The sequence below is a fragment of the Rhinoraja longicauda genome, chromosome 5 (genome assembly GCF_053455715.1).
Source record: "Rhinoraja longicauda isolate Sanriku21f chromosome 5, sRhiLon1.1, whole genome shotgun sequence".
NCBI lineage: Eukaryota > Metazoa > Chordata > Chondrichthyes > Rajiformes > Arhynchobatidae > Rhinoraja > Rhinoraja longicauda.
This window is the reverse complement of record NC_135957.1, coordinates 1,173,425-1,196,399: the sequence shown is the minus strand read 5'-3', so window position 1 is coordinate 1,196,399 and position 22,975 is coordinate 1,173,425. Positions and strand designations below refer to the sequence as shown.

At 49.6% G+C, this 22,975-nt stretch overlaps 1 protein-coding gene across 1 annotated transcript in view; it reads right to left on the bottom strand.

The window, feature by feature from the left end:
- daam2 (dishevelled associated activator of morphogenesis 2) overlaps positions 1-22,975 on the bottom strand; it is a 257,528-nt gene that overhangs the window by 45,550 nt on the left and 189,003 nt on the right. Inside the window, 8 exon segments of the mRNA XM_078399971.1 lie at positions 1,073-1,204; positions 6,264-6,324; positions 10,304-10,411; positions 12,975-13,143; positions 13,877-13,965; positions 17,498-17,604; positions 18,531-18,615; positions 22,619-22,725. Coding sequence (XP_078256097.1) covers positions 1,073-1,204; positions 6,264-6,324; positions 10,304-10,411; positions 12,975-13,143; positions 13,877-13,965; positions 17,498-17,604; positions 18,531-18,615; positions 22,619-22,725 — 858 coding nt within the window.

Below are 22,975 nucleotides of genomic sequence, written 5' to 3'. Positions count from 1 at the left end.
AGTGTGGGAGGAAAAGCGGAGGAAACCCACGCGGGTCACAGGGAAAACGTGCAAACTCCACACAGACATCACCCGAGGTCGGGATCGAACCCTGCTCTGATATTTGACTCTGCATTAAAGTTTGACAAGCAAGTCAACGCTGTGGTAAAAGCCAGCTTCTTCCAGCTTCGTACCATAGCTAAAATCAAACCATTCCTCCAATTTGACGACATTGAAAAAAATCATCCACGCATTCATTTCCTCCCGCCTAGACTACTGCAACTCCCTATACACTGGGATCAGCCAATCATCCCTGTCCCGCCTGTAATTGGTCCAAAACGCCGCAGCGAGACTCCTGACGGGTACCCGTAAAAGGGACCACATCACCCCGACTCTGGCCTCTCTCCACTGGCTCCCAGTACAGTACAGAATCAACTTCAAGCTCCTCCTATTCACATACAAAGCCCTAAACGGGCTTGCCCCCCCATATCAAAAATCTTCTAACCCACCACTCTATCTCCAGGCCCCTCAGGTTGGCCGACTTGCGCCTACTGACTATCCCGCGGTCTAGGCTTAAGCTCAGGGGTGACCGCGCTTTTGCGGTTGCAGCTCCTAGACTGTGGAACAGCATCCCTCTCCCCATCAGAACTGCCCCCTCCATCCACTCCTTTAAGTCCAGGCTCAAACCCTATTTCTACTCCCTAGCGTTTGAGGCCCTCTGAGGGGGCGCTGTGAACTGTTTATGTATGTGCTGTTATGTTTGTGTGCCATTGTATGTTCGTTTCTTAGTACCTGAACTGATGTACAGCACTTTGGTCAACGTGGGTTGTTTTTAAATGTGCTATACAAATAAAATTGACTTGACTTGCTCTATGGTGCCATGTGCCAGAGGCTCTACCAGCACCTTGTCCAACCTGCAATCTGACACTTGGTGTTGAAAGGGAGTGGATCCAAAATGGCCTCCGACAGATCTGGAAGCAAATCAAAATGGAGGGCAGATGGGTCCGTCACCCAGCGATACCCTTCGGCCCTCCATTCTGATTTGCCTCCTGGTCTGTCGGAGACCATTTTGACTCCATCCCCTTCTGCCTACCTTATCTTTCGCCTCAGCGAGGAGGTCCTCCATCTCGGAGAAGCTGAAGCTGGCCACAGTGATGAAGTCGCTCATGACCGGAACAAACTTGTCCTCGCAGGGCCGCGTGCGATTCCTCTGATACTCCAGCTCCTGTGGGGGAAGAGAAAGGAAGGAGAGGGTCACTTGAGGAGTAACACTACCGCACGGCACCGGGGGGCACAGGGCCGCTGCCCCAGAGACCCCGGTTCGATCCTGACCTCGGGTGTTGTCTGTGATATGTGTGTGTGTGTGTGTGTGTGTGTGTGTGTGTGTGTGTGTGTGTGTGTGTGTGTGTGTGTGTGTGTGTGTGTGTGTGTGTGTGTGTGTGTGTGTGTGTGTGTGTGTGTGGAGTTTGCACGTTCTCCCCGTGACCGCCGGGTGCTCTGGTTTCCTCCCACATCCCAAAGACGTGCGGATTTGTAGGTTATAGACAATAGACAATAGACAATAGGTGCAGGAGGAGGCCATTCGGTCCTTCGAGCCAGCACCGCCATTCAATGGGATCATGGCTGATCATTCTCAATCAGTACCCCGTTCCTGCCCTCTCCCCATACCCCCTGACTCCGCTATCCTTAAGAGCTCTATCCAGCTCTCTCTTTAATGCATTCGGAGAATTGGCCTCCACTGCCTTCTGAGGCAGAGAATTCCACAGATTTACAACTCTCCGAGTGAAAAAGTTTTTCCTCATCTCAGTTCTAAATGGCCTTATTCTTAAACTGTGGCCCCTTGTTCTGGACTCCCCCTACATTGGGAACATGTTTCCTGCCTCTAACGTGTCCAACCACTTAATAATCTTATACGTTTCGATAAGATCCCCTTTCATCCTTCTAAATTCCAGGTTAATTGGCCCTCTGTAAATTGCTCCCTGGTGTGTCGGAAGTGGATACGAAAGTGGGGTGACGTGGAACTAGTGTGAAAAGATGATCGATGGTCAATGTGGAATCGTTGGGCAGAATGGCCTGTTTCTGTGCTGTATCTCTAAACTAAACTGCGCCCCATTAAAGGTGACACATTACCACTATCATCTCATAATCATAATCATAATCATACTTTATTAGCCAAGTATGCTTTGCAACTTAAGAGGAATTTCATTTGCCGTACAGTCATACCGATAAAAAGCAACAGAACACACAAAATACATTTTAACATGAACATCCCCCACAGTGCCTCCTCCACATTCCTCGTTGTGATAGAAGGCGAGAAAAAGTTCAATCTCTTCCCTTCTTTGTCCTCGCGCGGTCGGGGGCCTTGACTCCCGTAACCGGTGGTCGGGCCTTCCTCGCCGGGGCGATCAAGCTCCTACATCGGGGGGATCTCAGCTCCCCCGCACCGGGCGATCGGACTGCCGAGTCGGGGCTAGTCGAACCTCCCGCGGCATGGAGCTTCCCGACATCGGTCTCAACCCGAGACTGCGAGCTCCTCAATGTTGAAATCCGTAGGCCGCGGTTGGAGCGTCAATCCGAGGCAAGGGATCGCAGGCTCCGATGGTAAGTCCACAGCCCCGTGGTGGGCTCAAAGTCAGTCCCAGGCAAGGCCGCCAGCTCCACGATGTTAGACCGCAGAGCGACCGGAGGTACGATCCGGAAAACAATCGCATCTCCGGCAAGGTAAGAGTTTGAGAAAAAGTTTCCCCCAACCTCCCCCCCCCCCCCCACACAAAACAAACCAGAGAACATTATCTCTCTCAGAATGTTCCAAATTTGTTGGTTAATAGTATTTGTAGCTTCAAGATGAGAGAGGCAAAGTTTAAAGGAGATGTGCCGGGCAAGTTTTTTTTACACAGTGGGTGGTGGGGGCCTGGAACGCGCTGCCAGGGGTGGTGGTGGAGGCAGATACGATAGCTGTGTTTAAGAGACTTTCGGATAGGCACATGGATATGCAGGGAATGGAGGGACAGGGATCACGGGCAAGTAGATGCGATGGTGGTGGCATCAAAAGCATTGACCCATTCAACCACTGAACCATAATCAGCACAGGCATTGCGGGCCGAAGGGCCTGTCCTTGTGCTGTTTAGTTTAGTGTCGTTTAGAGATACAGAGCGGAAACTGGCCCTTTCGGCCCACCGAGTCCGCGCCGACCTGTGGTCCCCACACACATTAACACTATCCAACACACACCAGGGGCAAATATTACAATTTTACCAAAGCCAATTAGCCTCCAAACCTGTACGTCTTTGGAGTGTGGGGCGAAACCGGAGCACCCGGACAAAACCAACGCATTCACAGGGAGAACGGGCAAACTTCGTGCAGACAGCACCCGTAGTCAGGATCGAACCCGGGTCTCTGGCGCTGTAAGGCATCAACTCTACCGCTGCGCCCACAGAAACAGAGACGTTTTGAGCTCCCTGATCTTACACATTAATAAACAAATCACACTCCATTGCAAACAAATCCCATCAGCTCCCTTTTATACATCTTTGCCCCATATATCCTGTAAAAAAATGTTCTATTTCCTGATCTGAACTGCTTATCTTTTATATAGTGGAATTCAATGCCACAGATGGCTGTGGAGGCCAAGTCAGTGGATTTTTAAAAAATTTAGATTTAGAGATACAGCGCGGAAACAGGCCCTTCGGCCCATCGAGTCCGCGCCACCCAGCCATCCCCGCACACTAACACTATCCTACACACATTAGGGACAATTTTTGCATTTGCCCAGCCAATTAACCTACAAACCTGCACGTCTTTGGAGTGTGGGAGGAAACCGAAGATCTCGGAGAAAACCCACGCAGGTCACGGGGAGAACGTACAAACTCCGTACAGACGGCGCCCGTATTCAGGATCGAACCTGAGTCTCCGGCGCTGCATTCGCTGTAAGGCAGCAACTCTACCGCTGCGCCACCGTGCCACCCGTATTTTTAAGGGGGAGATAGATAGATTCTCGATTAGTACGGGTGTCAGGGGTTATGGGGAGAAGGCAGGAGAATGGGGTTAGGAGGGAGAGATAGTCGTGATTGAATGGCGGAGTAGACTTGATGGGCTGAATGGCCTAATTCTGCTCCTATCACTTATAAACATACAATCCATTATGCAATCAGTATAAAAATGGTTCTAGTTTGCAGCCCAATGGTTGAACTACTGCCTCACACCACCAGAGACCCGGATTCGATCCTGACTACGGGTGCTGTCAGTGCGTGGAGCTTGTACGTTCTCCCCGTGACCTGCGTGGGTTTTCTCTGCAGTGCTCCGGTCTCCTCACACATTCCAAAGATGTGCAGATTTGTAGGTTAATTGGCTTCTGAAAATTGTCCCTAGAACGTAGGACAGTTTACAGGGTAATCGCCGGTCAGCACGGACTCGGTGGGCCGAAGGGCCTGTTTCCACGCTGTGACTCTAAACTATAACAAACTTCCTGATTTAAATTTCCTTACAAATTCAGTTTAAAAAAAAAAGTTTTTTATCTTCTGATCTGAATTTCTTATCTTTTATAATAAATTCCTTTACGCATTCCGTTAAAAAAAAAGTTTTTATTTTCTGATCTGAATTTCTTTCTTTTCCAACATATTTCTTTGAATATTATCTTTCATAATAAATTACCTTACAAATTCAGTTGAAAAAAAAATGTTTTTTATTTTCTGATCTGAATTTTTTTTTAATCTTCTGATCTGAATTTCTTATCTTTTATAATAAATTCCTTTACGCATTCCGTTAAAAAAAAAGTTTTTATTTTCTGATCTGAATTTCTTATGTTTTCCAACAAATTTCTTTGAATATTCTTAAAAAAATATTTTTACTTTGTGATCTGAATTTCTTATCTTTTTTAATTAAAAATAGATTCTGCACCCTTCACAACATTACCAAGAAATTAGAGATTTCCCATCGATGGTAAATATGTTTACACTAGCATTCATTTCAGCATTTGTGTTGAGAGGAACTTGACACAAAATGCTGGAGTAACTCAGCGAGGCAGGCAGCAAAATGTCGAGACAGCTCAGACGTCCCTTCTATTGACTCCATCTACACCTCACGCTGCCTCGGCAAGGCCAGCAGCCCAGACCATCACACAAACCAACCTCCCTTCCATTGACTCCATCTACACCTCACGCTGCCTCGGCAAGGCCAGCAGCCCAGACCATCACACAAACCAACCTCCCTTCCATTGACTCCATCTACACCTCACGCTGCCTCGGCAAGGCCAGCAGCATAATCAAGGACCACTCTCACCCTGGCCACTCCCTCTTCTCCCCTCTCCCATCGGGCAAGAGGTACAGAAGTGTGAAAACGCACACCTCCAGATTCAGGGACAGTATCTTCCCAGCGGTTATCAGGCAACTGAACCATCCCACCACAACCAGAGAGCAGTGCTGAACTACTATCTACCTCTTTGGTGACCCTCGGACTATCCTTGATCGGACTTTGCTGGCTTTACCTTGCACTAAACGTTATTCCCTTATCATTTACCTCCACACTGTGAACGGCTCGATTGTGATCATGTATTGTCTTTCCGCTGACTGGTTGGCACGCAACAAAAGCTTTTCACTGTACCTCGGTACACGTGACAATAAACTACACTGAATAATGAATAGCAAACTGAATACTGAATACATGTCTGGAGAAAAGGAATGGGTGACGTTTCGGGTCGAGACTCTTCATCAGATTGAAGTCTGCAGTCTGAAGAAGGTGTTTTGACCCGAAACGTCACCTACCCATTCCTTCTCTTCAGAGATGCTGCCTGTCCCACTCTGAGTAACTCCAGCGCTTGTGTTCATTTCAACATTGTGATTCAGAGAAGTCCGACTTCAGAGAGTCAAATGCTGCATCTGCAAGACAGGAAGAAAGGAGGAGCGGGAGTAGGCCACTCGGCCCATCAAGACTGCCCTGCTATTCACCGCGATCGTCGCTGATCCAACTAAGGTCTCAAGGGAGCTAGTTCCCCATAACTCAAGAGAGCACGCCAACGCCTGGCCTTTCCTCAGAAGACGGAGGGAATTCAACACCCCTCCAATGACCCTCACAGACGTCGGCAGATGTAACGCAGAATGATGCAAAACAACAACCAAAACCAGACACGGAAAATATGAAATGACAAAACAGAAAATGCTGGAAAATCGCAGCAGGTCAGGCCGCATCTGTGGAAGACCAACAACTGGTGCTTCGGGTCTGCAACACTCTCCAATAACTTGTGTATTATATGTTTTCATTATATAAAACTCCAGGGGAGCAACACTCACAGATTCCAAAGCCTTCAAGCCATTCTTTAGATTGTTGATTTCTTTGTCCAATTCTGCCAAGCTGTGTTGAAGTAAGCACAATTAATTACAATTAATTAATATCCCCCACCTTGCACATAGATTAGTTTAGTTGAGAGATAGATCGGGTAGAGATAAATGTGAGGTTATCCACTTTGACGGCAGAAACAAGGAGGCAGATTATTATCTCAATGGAGTTAGGTTAGGTAAGGGGGAGGTGCAGCGAGACCTGGGTGTCCTTGTACACCAGTCACTGAAAGTTGGCATGCAGGTACAGCAGGCAGTGAAGAAAGCTAATGGCATGTTAGGGCGGCACGGTAGCGCAGCGGTAGAGTTGCTGCTTTACAGCGAATGCAGCGCCGGAGACTCAGGTTCGATCCTGACTACGGGTGCTGCACTGTAAGGAGTTTGTACGTTCTCCCCGTGACCTGCGTGGGTTTTCTCCGAGATCTTCGGTTTCCTCCCACACTCCAAAGACGTACAGGTATGTAGGTTAATTGGCTGGGTAAAAATGTAAAAATTGTCCCTAGTGGGTGTAGGATAGGGTTAATGTACGGGGATCGCTGGGCGGCACGGACTTGGTGGGCCGAAAAGGCCTGTTTCCGGCTGTATATATATGATATGATATGATATGTTGGCCTTCATAACAAGAGAATTTCAGTATAGGAGTAAAAAGGTTCTTCTGCAGTTGTACAGGGCCCAGGTAAGACCACATCTGGAGTATTGTGTAAAGTTTTGGTCTCCTAATTTGAGGAAGGACGTCCTTGTAATTGAGGTTCACAAGATTGATCCCTGGGATGGCGGGACTGTCATATGAGGAAAGGTTGAAAGGACTAGGCTTGTATTCACTGGAGTTTAGAAGGATGAGAGGGGATCTTATAGAGACATATAAATTATAAGACTGGACAAGCTAGATGCAGGAAAAATGTTCCCAGTGTTGGGCGAGTCCAGAACCAGGGGCCACAGTCTTAGAATAAAGGGGAGGCCATTTAAAACTGAGGTGAGAAAAAACCTTTTCACCCAGAGAGTTGTGAATTTGTGGAATTCTCTGCCACAGAGGGCAGTGGGAGACAAATCACTGGATGGATTTGAGAGTTAGATAGAGCTCTAGGGGCTAGTGGAATCAAGGGATATGGGGAGAAGGCAGGCACGGGTTACTGATTGTAGATGATCAGCCATGATCACAATGAATGGCGGTGCTGGCTCGAAGGGCCAAATGGCCTCCTCCTGCACCTATTTTCTATGTTTCAATGTTAGTAGACGAATCGAGGACAAGAAGACATAGGTTTACGGTGAAGGGGAAAAGATGATGTTCCAGACAGGCCAACAATGTCCCATCTACACTAGTCCCACCTGCCTGCGTTTGGTCCATATCCCTCCAAACCTGTCCTATCCATGTACCTGTCCAACTGTTTCTTAAACATTGGAATAGTCCCAGCCTCAACTACCTTCTCTGGCAGCTTGTTCCATACACCCACCACCCATTGTGTAAAAAAGTTACCTCTCAGATTCCTATTAAATCTTTTTCCCTTCAACTTAAACCTATATCCTCTGGTCCTCGATTCCCCTACTCTGGGCGTGAGACTCTGTGCATCTACCCGATCTATTCCTCTGATGATTTTATACACCTCACCTCTGCAAGATCACCCCTCATCCTCCTGCGCTCCAAGGAATAGAGTCCCAGCCGACTCAACCTCTCCTTGTAGCTCACATTCTCTTATCCTGGCAACATCCTCGTAAATCGTCTCTGTACCCTTTCCAGCTTGACAGTATCTTTCCAATAACATGGTGCCCAGAACTGGACACAATACTCTAAATGCGGTCTCACCAACATCTTATACAACTGCAACATGACCTCCCAACTTCTATACTCAATACTCTTTTCTGATTATGGCCAGTGTGCCAAAAGCCTTTTTGTCCACCTGACCTACCTGCGACCCAACCTTCAAGGAACCATGCACCTGTACTCCTAGATCCCTCGGCTCTACAACACTGCCCAGAGGCCTACCATTCACTGTGTAGGCCCTGCCCTTGTTAGACGTTCCCAGAATGCAACACCTCACATCTCTCTGCATTCAATTCCATCAGCCATTCCTCAGCCCAAGCGATCAAGATCCTGCTGCAATTTTTCACAACCATCTGGTGTGTTTATCTGACATCTGATATGTTACTGTCTGACACGTGTGTGTCTCTATGTGGTTGAGTGTGGATTTGCAGGGTGGGGGTCTGTTTCTGTCAAGGGCCGTGTGGTGTCTGTCCGCGCAGCAGTCTTCCCGTGTTAAGGGGTGTAACACACAGGCGCGCACCTGTCGAGACATGAAATCTGTGGCTTCAGGACCGGCCTCTTTAGACTTTAACGATGCAGGGCGGAAATAGGCCCTTCGGCCCACCGAGTCCGCGCTGACCAGCGATCCCCCCATACACACGCACTATCCTACACACTAGGGACAATTTACAATCTACAGAAGCCAATTAACCTACAAACCTGTCCCTTCTTTGGAGTGCGGCGGAAAACCGGAGCCCACAGAGAAAACCCACGCAGGTCATGGGGAGAACGTACTAAATCCGTACAGACTGCACCCGTGGTCAAGATGGAACCCGGGTCTCTGGCGCTGTGAGGCCGCCCCTCGATCCTACTCAAGGCCCACAGAAAGGACCCACCAGGAGGACAAACGCACAAAACATTCAGTGGACATTTTTAAAGTCAGAGATAGATAGATCTCTCGTGAATACATCAAGGTTGAATACGTTACAGTTTCTGTCAACTACACTTCATTGTTTACCAGAGGACTATCCTTCAAACGTGGCCTCTCACTGTTTGCAGATTAGTTTTCCTTTCATTGGATGTGGAGAGGATGTTTCCACTAGTGGGAGAGTCTAGGACCAGAGGGTACAGCCTCAGAATAATAGGACGTTCCTTTAGAAAGGAGATGAGGAGGAATCTCTTTAGTCAGAGGGTGGTGAATCTGTGGAATGCTATGCCACAGAAGGCCAAGTCAGTGGTATTTTTAAGGCAGAGACAGATAGATTCTTGATTAGTGCGGGTGTCAGGGGTTATGGGGAGAAGGCAGGAGAATGGGGTTAGGAGGGAGAGATAGATCAGCCGTGATTGAATGAGGGAGTAGACTTGATGGGCCGAATGGCCTAATTCTGCTCTTATCACTTATGACCCTATGAACTTTGAGTGATCACCGATATGTTGCTGGGACTATCCCACCGTTTAAGAAACAGTTGGACAGGTACATGGATAGGACAGGTTTGGAGGGATATGGGCCAAACGCAGGCAGGTGGGACTAGTGTAGCTGGGACATTGTTGGGCGGTGTGGGTGAGTTGGGCGGAAGGGCCTGTATCCACACTGTATCACTCTATGACTCTGTGACTCGATGACCCTATGTGCCAAGAGGAGCAGGAAATGGAAGACAACAAAGCTACAAATGCGGGCTTTATAGAAACATAGAAACATAGAAAATAGGTGCAGGAGTAGGCCATTCAGCCCTTCGAGCCTGTACGCACCGCCATTCAATATGATCATGGCTGATCATCCAACTCAGTATCCCGTACCTGCCTTCTCTCCATACCCCCTGATCCCTTTAGCCACAAGGGCCACATCTAACTCCCTCTTAAATATAGCCAATGAACTGGCCTCAACTACCTTCTGTGGCAGAGAATTCCACAGATTCACCACTCTCTGTGTGAAAAAAAACGTTCTCATCTCGGTCCTAAAAGACTTCCCCCTTATCCTTAAACTGTGACCCCTTGTTCTGGACTTCCCCAACATCGGGAACAATCTTCCTGCATCTAGCCTCTCCAACCCCTTAAGAATTTTGTAAGTTTCTATAAGATCCCCCCTCAATCTTCTAAATTCCAGCGAGTACAAGCCGAGTCTATCCAATCTTTCTTCATATGAAAGTCCTGCCATCCCAGGAATCAATCTGGTGAACCTTCTCTGTACTCCCTCTATGGCAAGAATGTCTTTCCTCAGATTAGATTATATCGTCAGGCGCTTGATATCATCACTTACTTGACTTTAGCTGCCTCTGGGACATGGAGGAGGTCGTCGTGGATGTTGAGGATCTCAGGGTAGCTCTTTTCAAAGATCATGATCAGATAGTGCAAAAGCGTGATGCTCCTGGAATGGAGAGATCAGCGACACTCCACGTTAGAAGGCATCCCGCCACCGGGTGGCGCCTATTATCGAGCCGCCGCGATATCAATCTCGATGGCTCACGGTAGGCCCCAAAGGCTTGGCGGACGGCCAGGCCCGACCCGACCCGACCCGGCTGCGGAGGAGACTGGGCGGGCCGAACGCACACGGGAGGTGGCGGACCCCCGCTGAAGGGTCGTGCGTGGTACGGGGTGCATGGGTCGAAGGAGCCGCTCTGCCCCAGCCGGCTGCCTGCCCCTTTTCCGGGGTGATGTCCATGCCCGGGTGGGGTTAGAGAGGGACCACGTGCTGTCCACGGGCACCCTGGAGGGTTTCCGGGACCGCTGGGCTCGGCGGGGGGGTAGAACGCATCCTTGACAAGCATGGGGAAATAGTTCTTTAAGAAGGCAGACACAAAATGGTGGAGTAACTCAGCGGGTCAGGCAGCATCTCGGGAGAGAAGGAATGGGTGACGTTTCGGTTCGAGACCCTTCATCTCAGGAGAGAAGGAATGGGTGACGTTTCGGGTCGACACCCTTCATCTCGGGAGAGAAGGAATGGGTGACGTTTCGGGTCGAGACCCTTCATCTCGGGAGAGAAGGAATGGGTGACGTTTCGGGTCGAGACCCTTCATCTCGGGAGAGAAGGAATGGGTGACGTTTCGGGTCGACACCCTTCCTCAGTTCTTCAAGAATACTTGTTTGACTTGTACTCTGGTGGTGGGTTTTGCTTTGAATAATTTTGTACACATTACTGTAAATAACTGAACGAATATTTTTGGTTTAAAAACATTTTTCGTTTCTCGTCGACGGATCCTGGGTCGAGCGGAGTCGGAGGACGCGCCACTTGGAACGAAGGAGGACCCAGCGGGGGGGGGGGGGTGAGTGGGGCGGGGAAGAACAAGGGCGGACCTGCCGCGGGATACTCTGTAACATTGTCGGTGCCCTTCGCGTGGCGACTCTTTGCATACCTTGGGCGTGCAAGCAAAGAATTGTCACTGTGACCTGCCACATGTGGCCATAAAATATTCAATTCAATTCAATAGTTCCTCGGAGCTCGGAGGTCCATAGAACCACCAGGGTGACCATCTCCCACCAGCACCACGGGGGGAATGGATCCTTGACAAGGGTTGCAATAAAGTTGTTTCATTTTCAGTATATTTGGCATTTAAGAATATTTGCTGTACTCTGTGCTCTAGTGGTGGGTTTGTTGGTATCGCTTCGTATTGTACATATTATTTAGTTTAGAGATGCAGCGCGGAAACAGGCCCTTCGGCCCACCGGGTCCGCGCTGCCCAGCGATCCCCGCACATTAACACCATCCTACACCACCAGGGAAATTTTTTACATTTTACCCAGTCAATTAACCTACAAACCTGCACGTCTTTGGAGTGTGGGAGGGATCCGAAGATCTCGTGGAAAACCCATGCTGGTCACGGGGAGAACGTACAAACTCCGTACAGACAGCGCCCGTAGTCGGGATGGAACCCGGGTATCCGGCGCTGCATTCGCTGTAAGGCGGCAACTCTACCGCTGCGCCACCGTGACCGTAAATAAAGATTTAAATGATTTTTTGGTTAAAAAAAACCCAAAACCAAACACACACGCACGCACGCACACACAGACACGCACACACACACGCGCACACACACACACACGCACACACACGCACACACACACACGCACACACACGCACGCACACATGCACACACACACGCACACATACACACACGCACGTACACACACGCACACACGCACGCAGGCACGCACGCACGCACGCACACACACACACAGACACACCATACACCAAGGGATTTATAGGGCACCTGCCTTACACCAACATCTAGATTTAGATTTAGAGAAACAGCGCAGAAACAGGCCCTTCGGCCCACAGGGTCCGCGCCGCCCAGCGATCCCCGCACACTAACACTATCCTACACACACTAGGGACAATTATTTTTTTACATTTGCCCAGCCAATTAACCTGCAAACCTGTACGTCTTTGGAGCCTTACAACAGGACAGGCAGTACCTGTGGAGAAAAGGAATAGGGAACGCTTCGGCTCAGAGCCCTTTTTCAGACTGAGAGTAGCAAAAATCTTTTAAGCGCCACCCTGGTATCTCCTCAACCACCACCACCTCTGGCAGTGCAATCCATGCATTCATCACCCTCTGTGTGAAGATGTGAAGGCAGATCTCCATGCACCTTTGCCTGTCTCAACTTGAAGCTATGCCCTTGAGTACATGAGGTATAATGGTTCTGACTGCCTGCCCTGTCTGTAGGAGGTTTACCAGAATGATCTAAAGGAATAGGGGGCACGTGCTACAAGGTGAGTTTGGACAGACAGATTGTTTTCTGCAACTTCGGAGGTTGCTGTGACACCTCATGACAGTATATATAAAAAATCATGAGAGGTATAGACAGGGTAGACAGTCAAAACCTTTTACACCACCGTGGAACTGCGATCCTTTGCCGGGGATCGACTGTGGAGAGCTCCAACCGCGGGGCCTGTGGACTTTAACACCGTGAAATGCCAGCTATCGGGGTACCTGTCGATGCTTGATTTGGTGTCTCCAATCTTGTTCAGGCTGGAGATTCGGAAGCCAAAAGCGTTCCCCCTCTGGCCTTTATTCATGTAGTTGCCAAATGCCAGCACCACCTCCAACAGTTGTTTCAGCCTCTTGCTCTGACACAGCTCTTTGGAAGCCTGGAGAATTCCTGAAGTTGGGAGTGACCAGAACAAAACACATCGCAGTCAGCTCTTTGGAACAAACCGTCGCTCACTGCCGCGGTGGCGCGGCGGTAGAGTTGCCGCCTTGCAGCGAATGCAGCGCCGGAGACCCGGGTTCCATCCCGACTACGGGTGCCGTCTGTACGGAGTTTGTACGTTCTCCCCCGTGACCTGCGTGGGTTTTCTCCGAGATCTTCGGTTCCCTCCCACACTCCAAAGACGTGCAGGTATGTAGGTTAATTGGCTGGGCAAATGTAAAAATTGTCCCTAGTGGGTGTAGGATAGTGTTAATGTGCGGGTCACTCCATGCAGCAACATTGTTGAGGAACTGCATGCAATACTCCAAGTAGATGACAAGATGGAGGAAGGAATAATTATGTGGAAAAACGTCTTCACCCAGAGAGTTGTGAATCTGTGGAATTCTCTGCCGCAGAAGGCAGTGGAGGCCGATTCACTGGATGCTTTCAAGAGAGAGCTAGATAGAGCTCTTAAGGATAGCGGAATCGAGGGATGTGGGGAGAAAGCAGGAACGGGGTACTGATTGTGGATGATCAGCCGTGATCATATTGAATGGCGGTGCTGGCTCGAAGGGCCGAATGGCCTCCTCCTGCACCTGTTTTTCTATGTTCTGTGTTCTATGTTTCTATGTTTCTACAAACCAATGCCGATACCAATTGGACGGATGCATGTCTCGCTGCCTTGACCCTCTGAAGGTCTCACCTTCGATCTTTGGCTTCGCTTCGGCGAGCCGCTCGGCAAATTTCTTCTTGAAGAACAGGGCTTGTAGACGCTGTTGGTAGTGGTCGATCCTGCGGGTTGAAGGACAGGACCATGGTTAGATCTTCCCCCGTGGGGGTGGGGTGGGACGGTCGCTGCGCTTTGCCACGATGGCGGGACTGTCGTATGTTGGAAGAATGGAGCGACTGGGCTTGTATACACTGGAATTTAGAAGGACGGGAGGGGATCTTATACGGACACTAGAACAAGTGGACCCGTTGGGCCCAAACCTCTCCTGCATTGGTGCAGCACCCTCTCCTCCCCCCTCCACCTCCCCACTCCCCCCTCTCTCCGTCCCCCTCCCCCTCCCTCCAACCCCCTCCCCTCTTCCCCTCCCCTTCCCTCTCCCCTCTCCCTCCAACCCCCTCCCCTCTCCCCCCTCCGTTCCCTCTCCCCTTCCCTCTCCCACTGCCCCATCTCCCCATCCACCCTCCCCCCCTCGCCTTCCCTCTCCCCCCCTCCCCTCCCCCCTCCCCGTCTCCCCCCTCTCCCTCTCCCCCTCCCCCTCCCCCTCTTCCCACCTTCCCTTCCCCTTCCCCTCCCCCCCACGCCATACCCCACAACCCCCCTTATCCTCCTTCCCTCCCCCCTCCCTCCAACCCCCCTCCCTCCCTCCCCCCTCCCTCCCTCCAACCCCGTCCCCCCTTCCTCCCGAGGAGATAGATTTAAACTTTAAAATGTGAATAACTTAAAAAATATAACACCAATTTCAATGAAACATCTTCCATTAGCACCAAAGGGATGATGGTGAGTAAGATGGGCCTAAAAATGTCGCGCTATCATGTACCGTTTTCGCTGTAGTTCAGAAACAAACAAACAAACAAATGAGTGTTTTAGTACACAGAGATAAGAGATTACACAGAGATTATTAAGGGGTTGGACACGTTAGAGGCAGGAAACATGTTCCCAATGTTGGGGGAGTCCAGAACCAGGGGCCACAGTTTAAGAATAAGGGGTAGGCCATTTAGAACGAAGATGAGAAAAAACTTTTTCAGTCAGAGAGTTGTGAATCTGTGGAATTCTCTGCCTCAGAAGGCAGTGGAGGCCAATTCTCTGAATGCATTCAAGAGAGAGCTAGATAGAGCTCTTAAGGATAGCGGAGTCAGGGGGTATGGGGAGAATAGACAATAGACAATAGGTGCAGGAGGAGGTCATTCGGCCCTTCAAGCCAGCACCGCCATTCAATGTGATCATGGCTGATCATTCTCAATCAGTACCCCGTTCCTGCCTTCTCCCCATACCCCCTCAACTCTTCTTGTTATGAAGGCCAACATTCCATTGGCTTTCTTCACTGCCTGACTGATGCACTAGGACACCCAGATCTCGTTGTACGTCCCCTTTTCCTAACTTGACACCATTCAGATAATACTCTGCCTTCCTATTCTTACCACCAAAGTGGATAACCTCACACTTATCCACATTAAACTGCATCTGCCATCCTTCCGCCCACTCACACAACCTGTCCAAGTCACCCTGCATCCTCATAGCATCTTCCTCACAGTTCACACTGCCACCCAGCTGTGTGTCATCTGCAAATTTGCTAATGTTACTTTTAATCCCTTCATCCAAGTCATTAATGTATATTGTAAATAGCTGGGGTCCCAGCACCGAGCCTTGCGGTACCCCACTGGTAACTGCCTGCCATTCTGAAAGGGACCCATTTATCTCCACTCTTTGCTTTCTGTCTGCCAACCAATTTTCTATCCATGTCAGTACCCTGCCCCCAATACCATGCGCTCTAATTTTGCCCACCAATCGACCTCATGCGGCCACACACGTGACCAGTCCTATTTGACCTCTTACCCTAAACAAACATTGTCAGCATAACATATAGAAATTTCACTTGATAAACTTCGACGTATATAAGTCGTGTATACAGTACAAAACAATATAGCTTTAATGTTTTCAGAATTAGAAGAGATGGATTCCACAATTTTTCAAATTTCTGGTCACACACATGACTAAGAATGGCCCATCTACTGATCAAGAACCTATCTATCTCTACTTTAACAATACCCGAAGACTTGGCCTCCTCGGCCCTCTGTGGCAAGGAAATCCACAGATTCAACACCGTCTGACAAAATAAATTCCTCCTCATCTCCTTCCCAATAATAATAATAATAATAATAATAATAATAATAATATTCATTTATTGTCATTGCAACGAGTACAACGAAATTAAAAAAATAGCCAATCCTGACGGTGCGTACAAACATATATGCAATAAATGCAAAAACAAATAAATACATAAATACAATTAAATACAATTATATTAAGTACAAGATTTTTTAACGGTGTTGCCTAGTGCAAAGGTAGTGTTCAGTTCTCGTATGGCCCTGGGGTAAAAACTGTTCTTAAGTCTGTTTGTTCGGGATTTGATCGACCTGAAACGTCGACCAGAGGGCAGATGAACAAACAGACGGTGGCCGGGGTGGGATGGATCTTTTATTATTTTGCCTGCTCTACTGAGGCAGCGTAGGCTGAACAGGTGCTCCAGGGAGGGCAGTGAGCAGCCGATGATCTTCTGGGCCGTCGTGATGACCCTCTGAAGGGCCTTCCTGTCCTTTTCTGAGCAGCTGGCATACCATGTGGTTATACAGTATGCCAGCACAATCTCGATGGAGCAGCGATAGAAGGACAACATGAGCTTCTCCTGCAGGTTGGTTTTCCTGAGGATCGTCCTTTAAGGCCCTCTGGTCCTAGACTCTACCACTAGTGGAAACATCCTCTCCACATCCACTCTATCCAGACCTTTCACTATCCAGTAGATTTGAACGAGGTCCTTCCCCTTCATGCTTCTAAACTCCTTCTAGATTTTTTTAGATTTTTAGATTTAGAGATACAGCGCGGAAACAGGCCCTTCGGCCCACCGGCTCCGCGTCGCCCCGCGATCCCCGCGCACTAACACTATCCTACACACACTGGGGACAATTTTTGTTACATTTGCCCAGCCAATTAACCTACAAACCTGCACGTCTTTGGAGTGCGGGAGGAAACCGAAGATCTCGGAGAAAACCCACGCAGGTCACGGGGAGAACGTGCAAACTCCGTACAGACGGCGCCCGTAGTCGGGATCGAACCAGTTTCCGGCGCTGCATTCGCTGTAAGGCGGCAACTACGTTTTGGGAAAGGAAGGAGCAGAGAATGGAAGTGATTGTACCCCAAGGTCAGGATGGAAGCGGGGGTTTTGGGGGCGTTACGTGATCATTGAAACAGAGAAACATAGAAAATAGGTGCAGGAGGAGGCCATTCGGCCCTTCGAGCCAGCACCGCCATTCATTATGATCATGGCTGATCATTCACAATCAGTAACCCGTGCCTGCCTTCTCCCCATATCCCTTGATTCCGCTGGCCCCTAGAGCTCTATCTAACTCTCTCTTAACTCCATCCAGTGATTTGGCCTCCACTGCCCTCTGTGGCAGAGAATTCCACAAATTCACAACTCTCTGGGTGGAAAAGTTCTTTCTCACCTCAGTTTTAAATGGCCTCCCCTTTGTTCTAGGACTGTGCGGCCCCTGGTTCTGGGCCCCGCCCAACATTGGGAACAATGATGGTGTGACCAACCTGCTCATCTCATAGAGGAAGCGGTCCGCCCTGGCCATCCGCTCGGTCTCGTGCCGGTGTTCCTCCAGGAGGTCTACGTCGCTCTTCTCTGGCACGAACTTGAGGAGCTGTGGGGGGAAGACACCACAATGGGAGGGGGTTTAGAGTCATACAGTCATAGAGTGACACAGCGTGGAAACAGGCCCTTCCGCCCAACTTGCCGACACAGGCCAACAAAGTCCCATCTACACTAGTCCCATCTGCCCGCGTTTGGTCCATATCCCTCCAAACCTGTCCTATCCATGTACCTGTCCAACTGTTTCTTAAACTTTACGATAGTCCCAGCCTCAACTACCTCCTCTGGCAGCTCGTTCCATACACCCACCACCCTCTGTGTGAAAAAGTTACCCCTCGGATTCCTATTAAATCTTTTCCCCTTCACCTTGAACCTATGTCCTCTGGTCCTCGATTCACCTACTCTGGGCAAGAGATTCTGAGCGCCTACCCGATCTTATTCCACTCACGGTTTTGTACACCTCTATAAGATCACCCCTCATCCTCCAGCACTCCAAGGAATAGAGTCCCAACCTGCTCAACCTCCCCTGATAGCCAAGACCCTCCAGTCCAGGCAACATCCTCGTAAATCTTCTCTGTACCCTTTCCATCTTGAAAGGTCATTGGACCTTTCCTCAACCGACCAGCATCTGCAGTTCCGAGGATAGACACAGAGTGCTGGAGTAACTCAGCAGGTCAGGCAGCGTCTCTGGAGAAAATGGACGGGAAACATTTCGGGTTCGAGCCCTTCTTCGCGGGCTACGGAAAGGGTCTGAGGTCTGACGGAGGGTCCCGACCCGAAAACGCCACCCATCCTTTCTCTCCGGAGATGCTGCCTGACCCGCTGAGTTCTGGGGGAGCTTCCAGCACTCTGCGTCTGCCCGGACTTCCTTGTTTCTCAGCACATCGGCGAGACCAAGCGTAGACTCGTCTATACCAACCGCGTCACTGTGTACCGCCAAGCGCATTGTTCATCAGGGAACCAGGAGCCTAGATTTACCTGCTCCAGCATATCCTTGGGCAGGTCCTCCTGTTCGTCCATTTGCAAGATAGCCCGCTTGATCTCCTCATTAGACAGCTTCAACCTAGCGGTGGAAAAGAACACTGAGATGTGTTGCCGGAGGGACTTGCAGTGAGATGCTTTGACGGTAGGACTCGCGGTAGCCGTCCAGATAAGGTACTGCACAAAATGAAACTAAGGCCTTCCAAATTTGAGGAAGGATATTCCTGCTATTGAGGGCGTGCAGCGTAGGTTACTAGGTTAATTCCCGGAATAGCGGGACTACTATGTCCTTACTAAATGGGGGAGCTTGCCTTAGACCATAGACAATAGACAATAGGTGCAGGAGGAGGCCGTTCGGCCCTTCGAGCCAGCACCACCATTCAATGTGATCATGGCTGATCATTCTCAATCAGTACCCCATTACTGCCTTCTCCCCATACCCCCTGACTCCGCTATCCTTAAGAGCTCTATCTAGCTCTCTCTTGAATGCATTCAGAGAATTGGCCTCCACTGCCTTCTGAGGCAGAGAATTCCACAGATTCATAACTCTCTGGCTGAAAAAGTTTTTCCTCATCTCCGTTCTAAATGGCCTACCCCTTATTTTTAAACTGTGGCCCCTGGTTCTGGACTCCCCCAACATTGGGAACATGTTTCCTGCCTCTAACGTGTCCAACCCCTTAATAATCTTATACGTTTCGATAAGATCTCCTCTCATCCTTCTAAATTCCAGTGTATACAAGCCTAGTCGCTCCAGTCTTTCAACATAGACAGTCTCGCATAACAGAAGTCACTTTGCAACCAACTCTGCCAGGGAGCTTCTCCGAGCAACGCGTATTGTCTAAATCCAGTGATGATACACCGATCAGCCAAAACATTATGACCTGCTGAGCCAAAACATCGTGACCACCCGCCTAATATGCTGTTGGTCCTCCGTGTGCAGCCCCATACACAGCAGGGTGCGATGCACTGTGTATTGTGACACATTCCTCCCGTGACCGCCATTAACATTTTCTGTGACTTGTGCCACAGTCGACCTTCTGTCGGTTCGGACCAGACGGGATAGCCTTCGTTGCCCTCGCGCATCGATGAGCCTTGGGCGCCCAACACCCTGTCTGTCGCCGGTTTGTGGTTTGTCCCTCCTCGGACCACTGTCGGTAGGTACCCACCACTGCTGACCGGGAGCACCCCACAAGCCTTGCCATTTCACAGATGCTCTGACCCAGTCGTCTGGCCATAACAATTTGGCCCTTATCAGTTTGAAGAAGGGTCCGCACCCGAAACGTCACCCATTCCTTCTCTCCCGAGATGCTGCCTGACCTGCTGAGTTACTCCAGCATTTTGTGAATAAATACCTTCGATTTGTACCAGCATCTGCAGTTATTTTGTTACACTGGCCCTTGTCAAAGTCGCTCAGGTCTTTACTCCTGCCCATTTCTCCTGCATCCAACACGTCAACTTCAAGAACTGACTGTTCACTTGCTGCCTAATATATCCCACCCCTTGACAGGTGCCATTGTAACAGGATAATCAATGTTATTCACTTCGCCTGTCAGTGGTCATAATGTTTTGGCTGATCGGTGTATGTTCTAATGGGTTTTTAAGATGTTGCGTTATATCATCTTTGCTGTTTACACACCGTGCCATGAAAATAGAGATACTGCTGAGTTATGATTGCAACACTGACACAAACAGAGTGCAACACTGACACACTAGGAGGGATAATAGTGTAGGAAGGAACTGCAGGTGCAGCTTTAAACCAAAGATAGACACAAAAAGCTGGAGTAACTCAGCCCATCTCTGGAGAGAAGGAATGGGTGACGTTTCGGGTCGAAACCCTTCTTCAGACTGGTTACAAGAACCAGTTTTAATGGCCAGTGTAAGAAAATAACTGCAGATGCTGGTACAAATCGAAGGTATTTATTCACAAAATGCTGGAGTAACTCAGCAGGTCAGGCAGCATCTCAGAAGAGAAGGAATGGGTTAAGAAAATAACTGCAGATGCAGTTTTAATGGCCAAGTATGTACACATACAAGGAATGTGCCTTGGTGCTCCGCTCGCAAGTAACAAAACGAACATACAGTGAACAATTAAGAATAAAGCATAAAACATTAAAACATTAAGGATACAACATTACGGTCTAAACATGTGGGTGGAAAGAAACCAGAGCAAAGAGAGACTACAGACTTTGGTTGTTGAGTATAACTATCACTCGTGGAAAAGAGCTGTTTTTATGTCTGGCTGTGGCTGCTTTGACAGTCCGGAGTCGCCTTCCAGAGGGAAGTGCTTCACTGAGTTTGTGGCCAGGGTGAGAGGGGTCAGAGATGATCTTGCCCGCTCACTTCCTGGCCCTTGCAGTGTACAGTTGGTCAATGGGGGGGAAGGTTGCAGCCAACAACCTTCTCAGCTGTGCGAACGATCCGTTGCAGCCTCCGGATGTCGTGCTTGGTGGCTGAGCCAAACCAGACCATGATGGAGAAGGTGAGGATGGACTCAATGATAGCAGTATAGAATTGGACCATCATTGCCTGTGGCAGATTGTGTTTCCTCAGTTGCTGCAGGAAGTACATCCTCTGTTGGGCCTTTTTGACTGTGGAGTCGATGGTGGCCCCCCCCCATTTAAGGTCCCTGGAGATGATGGTTCCAAAGGACTTAAATGTCTCCACGGATGTGACTGTGTTGTTGTAGATGGTGAGTGGGGGGAGGGGAGGGGGAGCTCTTCGAAAGTCTACAATTAGTTCCACTGTCTTGAGAGCATTGAGCTCCAGGTTGTTGCGATGGCACCAGGACGCCAGCTGTGTCACTTCCCCTCTGTAGGCAGATTCCTCCCCATCCTGGATCAGCCCAATCAGGGTAATGTCATCCGCAAACTTGAGGAGCTTGACAGAGGAGTCTGTGGAGGTGCAGTCGTTGGTGTAGAGAGAGTAAAGGAGAGGGGAGAGTACACAGCCTTGCGGTGCTCCTATGCTGAGGGTCTGTGGGTCCGAGATGTGCTTTCCCAGCCTCACATGCGGAAACAAGAGATATGGCCGGCGTTGTAGAGAGAGATAAAGAACAATGAATGAAATAGATGCAAAACAGTGACGATGATAAAGGAAACAGGGTCAATGTGAGCTGTTATTGGGTGAAAATGAGAAGCTGGTGCGATTTGGGTGGGGGAGGGATGGAGAGAGAGGGAATGCCGGGGTTTCTTGAAGTTAGAGAAATCAATATTCATACTTTCTTGCCCCGCTCCCTCCCTGCATAATCAGTCTGAAGAAGGGTCCCGACCCAAATCGTCACCCATCCATGTTCTCCACAGATGCTGCCTGACCCGCTGAGTTACTCCAGCACTCTGTGAAACGTCACCTATCCATGTTCTCCAGAGATGCTGCCTGACCCGCTGAGTTACTCCAGCACTCTGTGAAACGTCACCCATCCATGTTCTCCAGAGATGCTGCCTGACCCGCTGAGTTACTCCAGCACTCTGTGAAACGTCACCCATCCATGTTCTCCAGAGATGCTGCCTGACCCGCTGAGTTACTCCAGCACTTAGGGCGGCACTGTGGCGCAACGGTAGAGTTCCTGCCTTACAGCGAATGCAGCGCCGGAGACTCAGGTTTGATCCTGACTATGGCCGCCGTCTGTACGGAGTTTGTACGTTCTCCCCGTGACCTGCGTGGGTTTTCTCCGAGATCTTCGGTTTCCTCCCACACTCCAAAGACGTACAGGTATGTAGGTTAATTGACTGGGTAAATGTAAAAATTGTCCCTAGTGTGTGTAGGACAGTGTTAGTGTGCGGGGATCGCTGGGCGGCGCGGACTCAGTGGGCCGAAGGGCCTGTTTCCGCGCTGTATCTAAAATCAAAATCAAATCACTCTGTGAAACGTCACGCATCCATGTTCTCCAGTGATGCTGCCTGACCCTCTGAGTTACTCCGGCACTCTGTGAAACGTCACCCATCCATGTTCTCCACAGATGCTGCCTGACCCGCTGAGTTACTCCAGCACTCTGTGTCTCTCTTCGGTGTAAACCGGCGTCTGCAGTTGCTTTTGATTGCATTAGGGTTCCTTGTTACTGCATTTGGCTGCCTCTTCTTTGCACTTACTTGGACAGCAGGATGACGCAGTTCTGAGCCCGCCGTCCGTCGATCACCGACAGCTCCTTCACCTTCCTTATGGTGAGGTAGAGGTCCTCGTTGGAGCCCAGTTCCTTCTGCATTGCGAGGGGGAGAAGGAGAGGTAAACACCTTTCATCAGACAGCGCCTCCGTAAGACTATCCAATTTCTTCCCGTAACTCCAATCTAGTTAGCCTCCTGATCATAGAAAATAGAAACATAGAAAATAGGTGCAGGAGGAGGCCATTCGGCCCTTCGAACCAGCACCGCTGATCATCCACAATCAGTAACCCGTGCCTGCCTTCTCCCCATATCCCTTGACTCCACTAGCCCCTGGAGCTCTATCT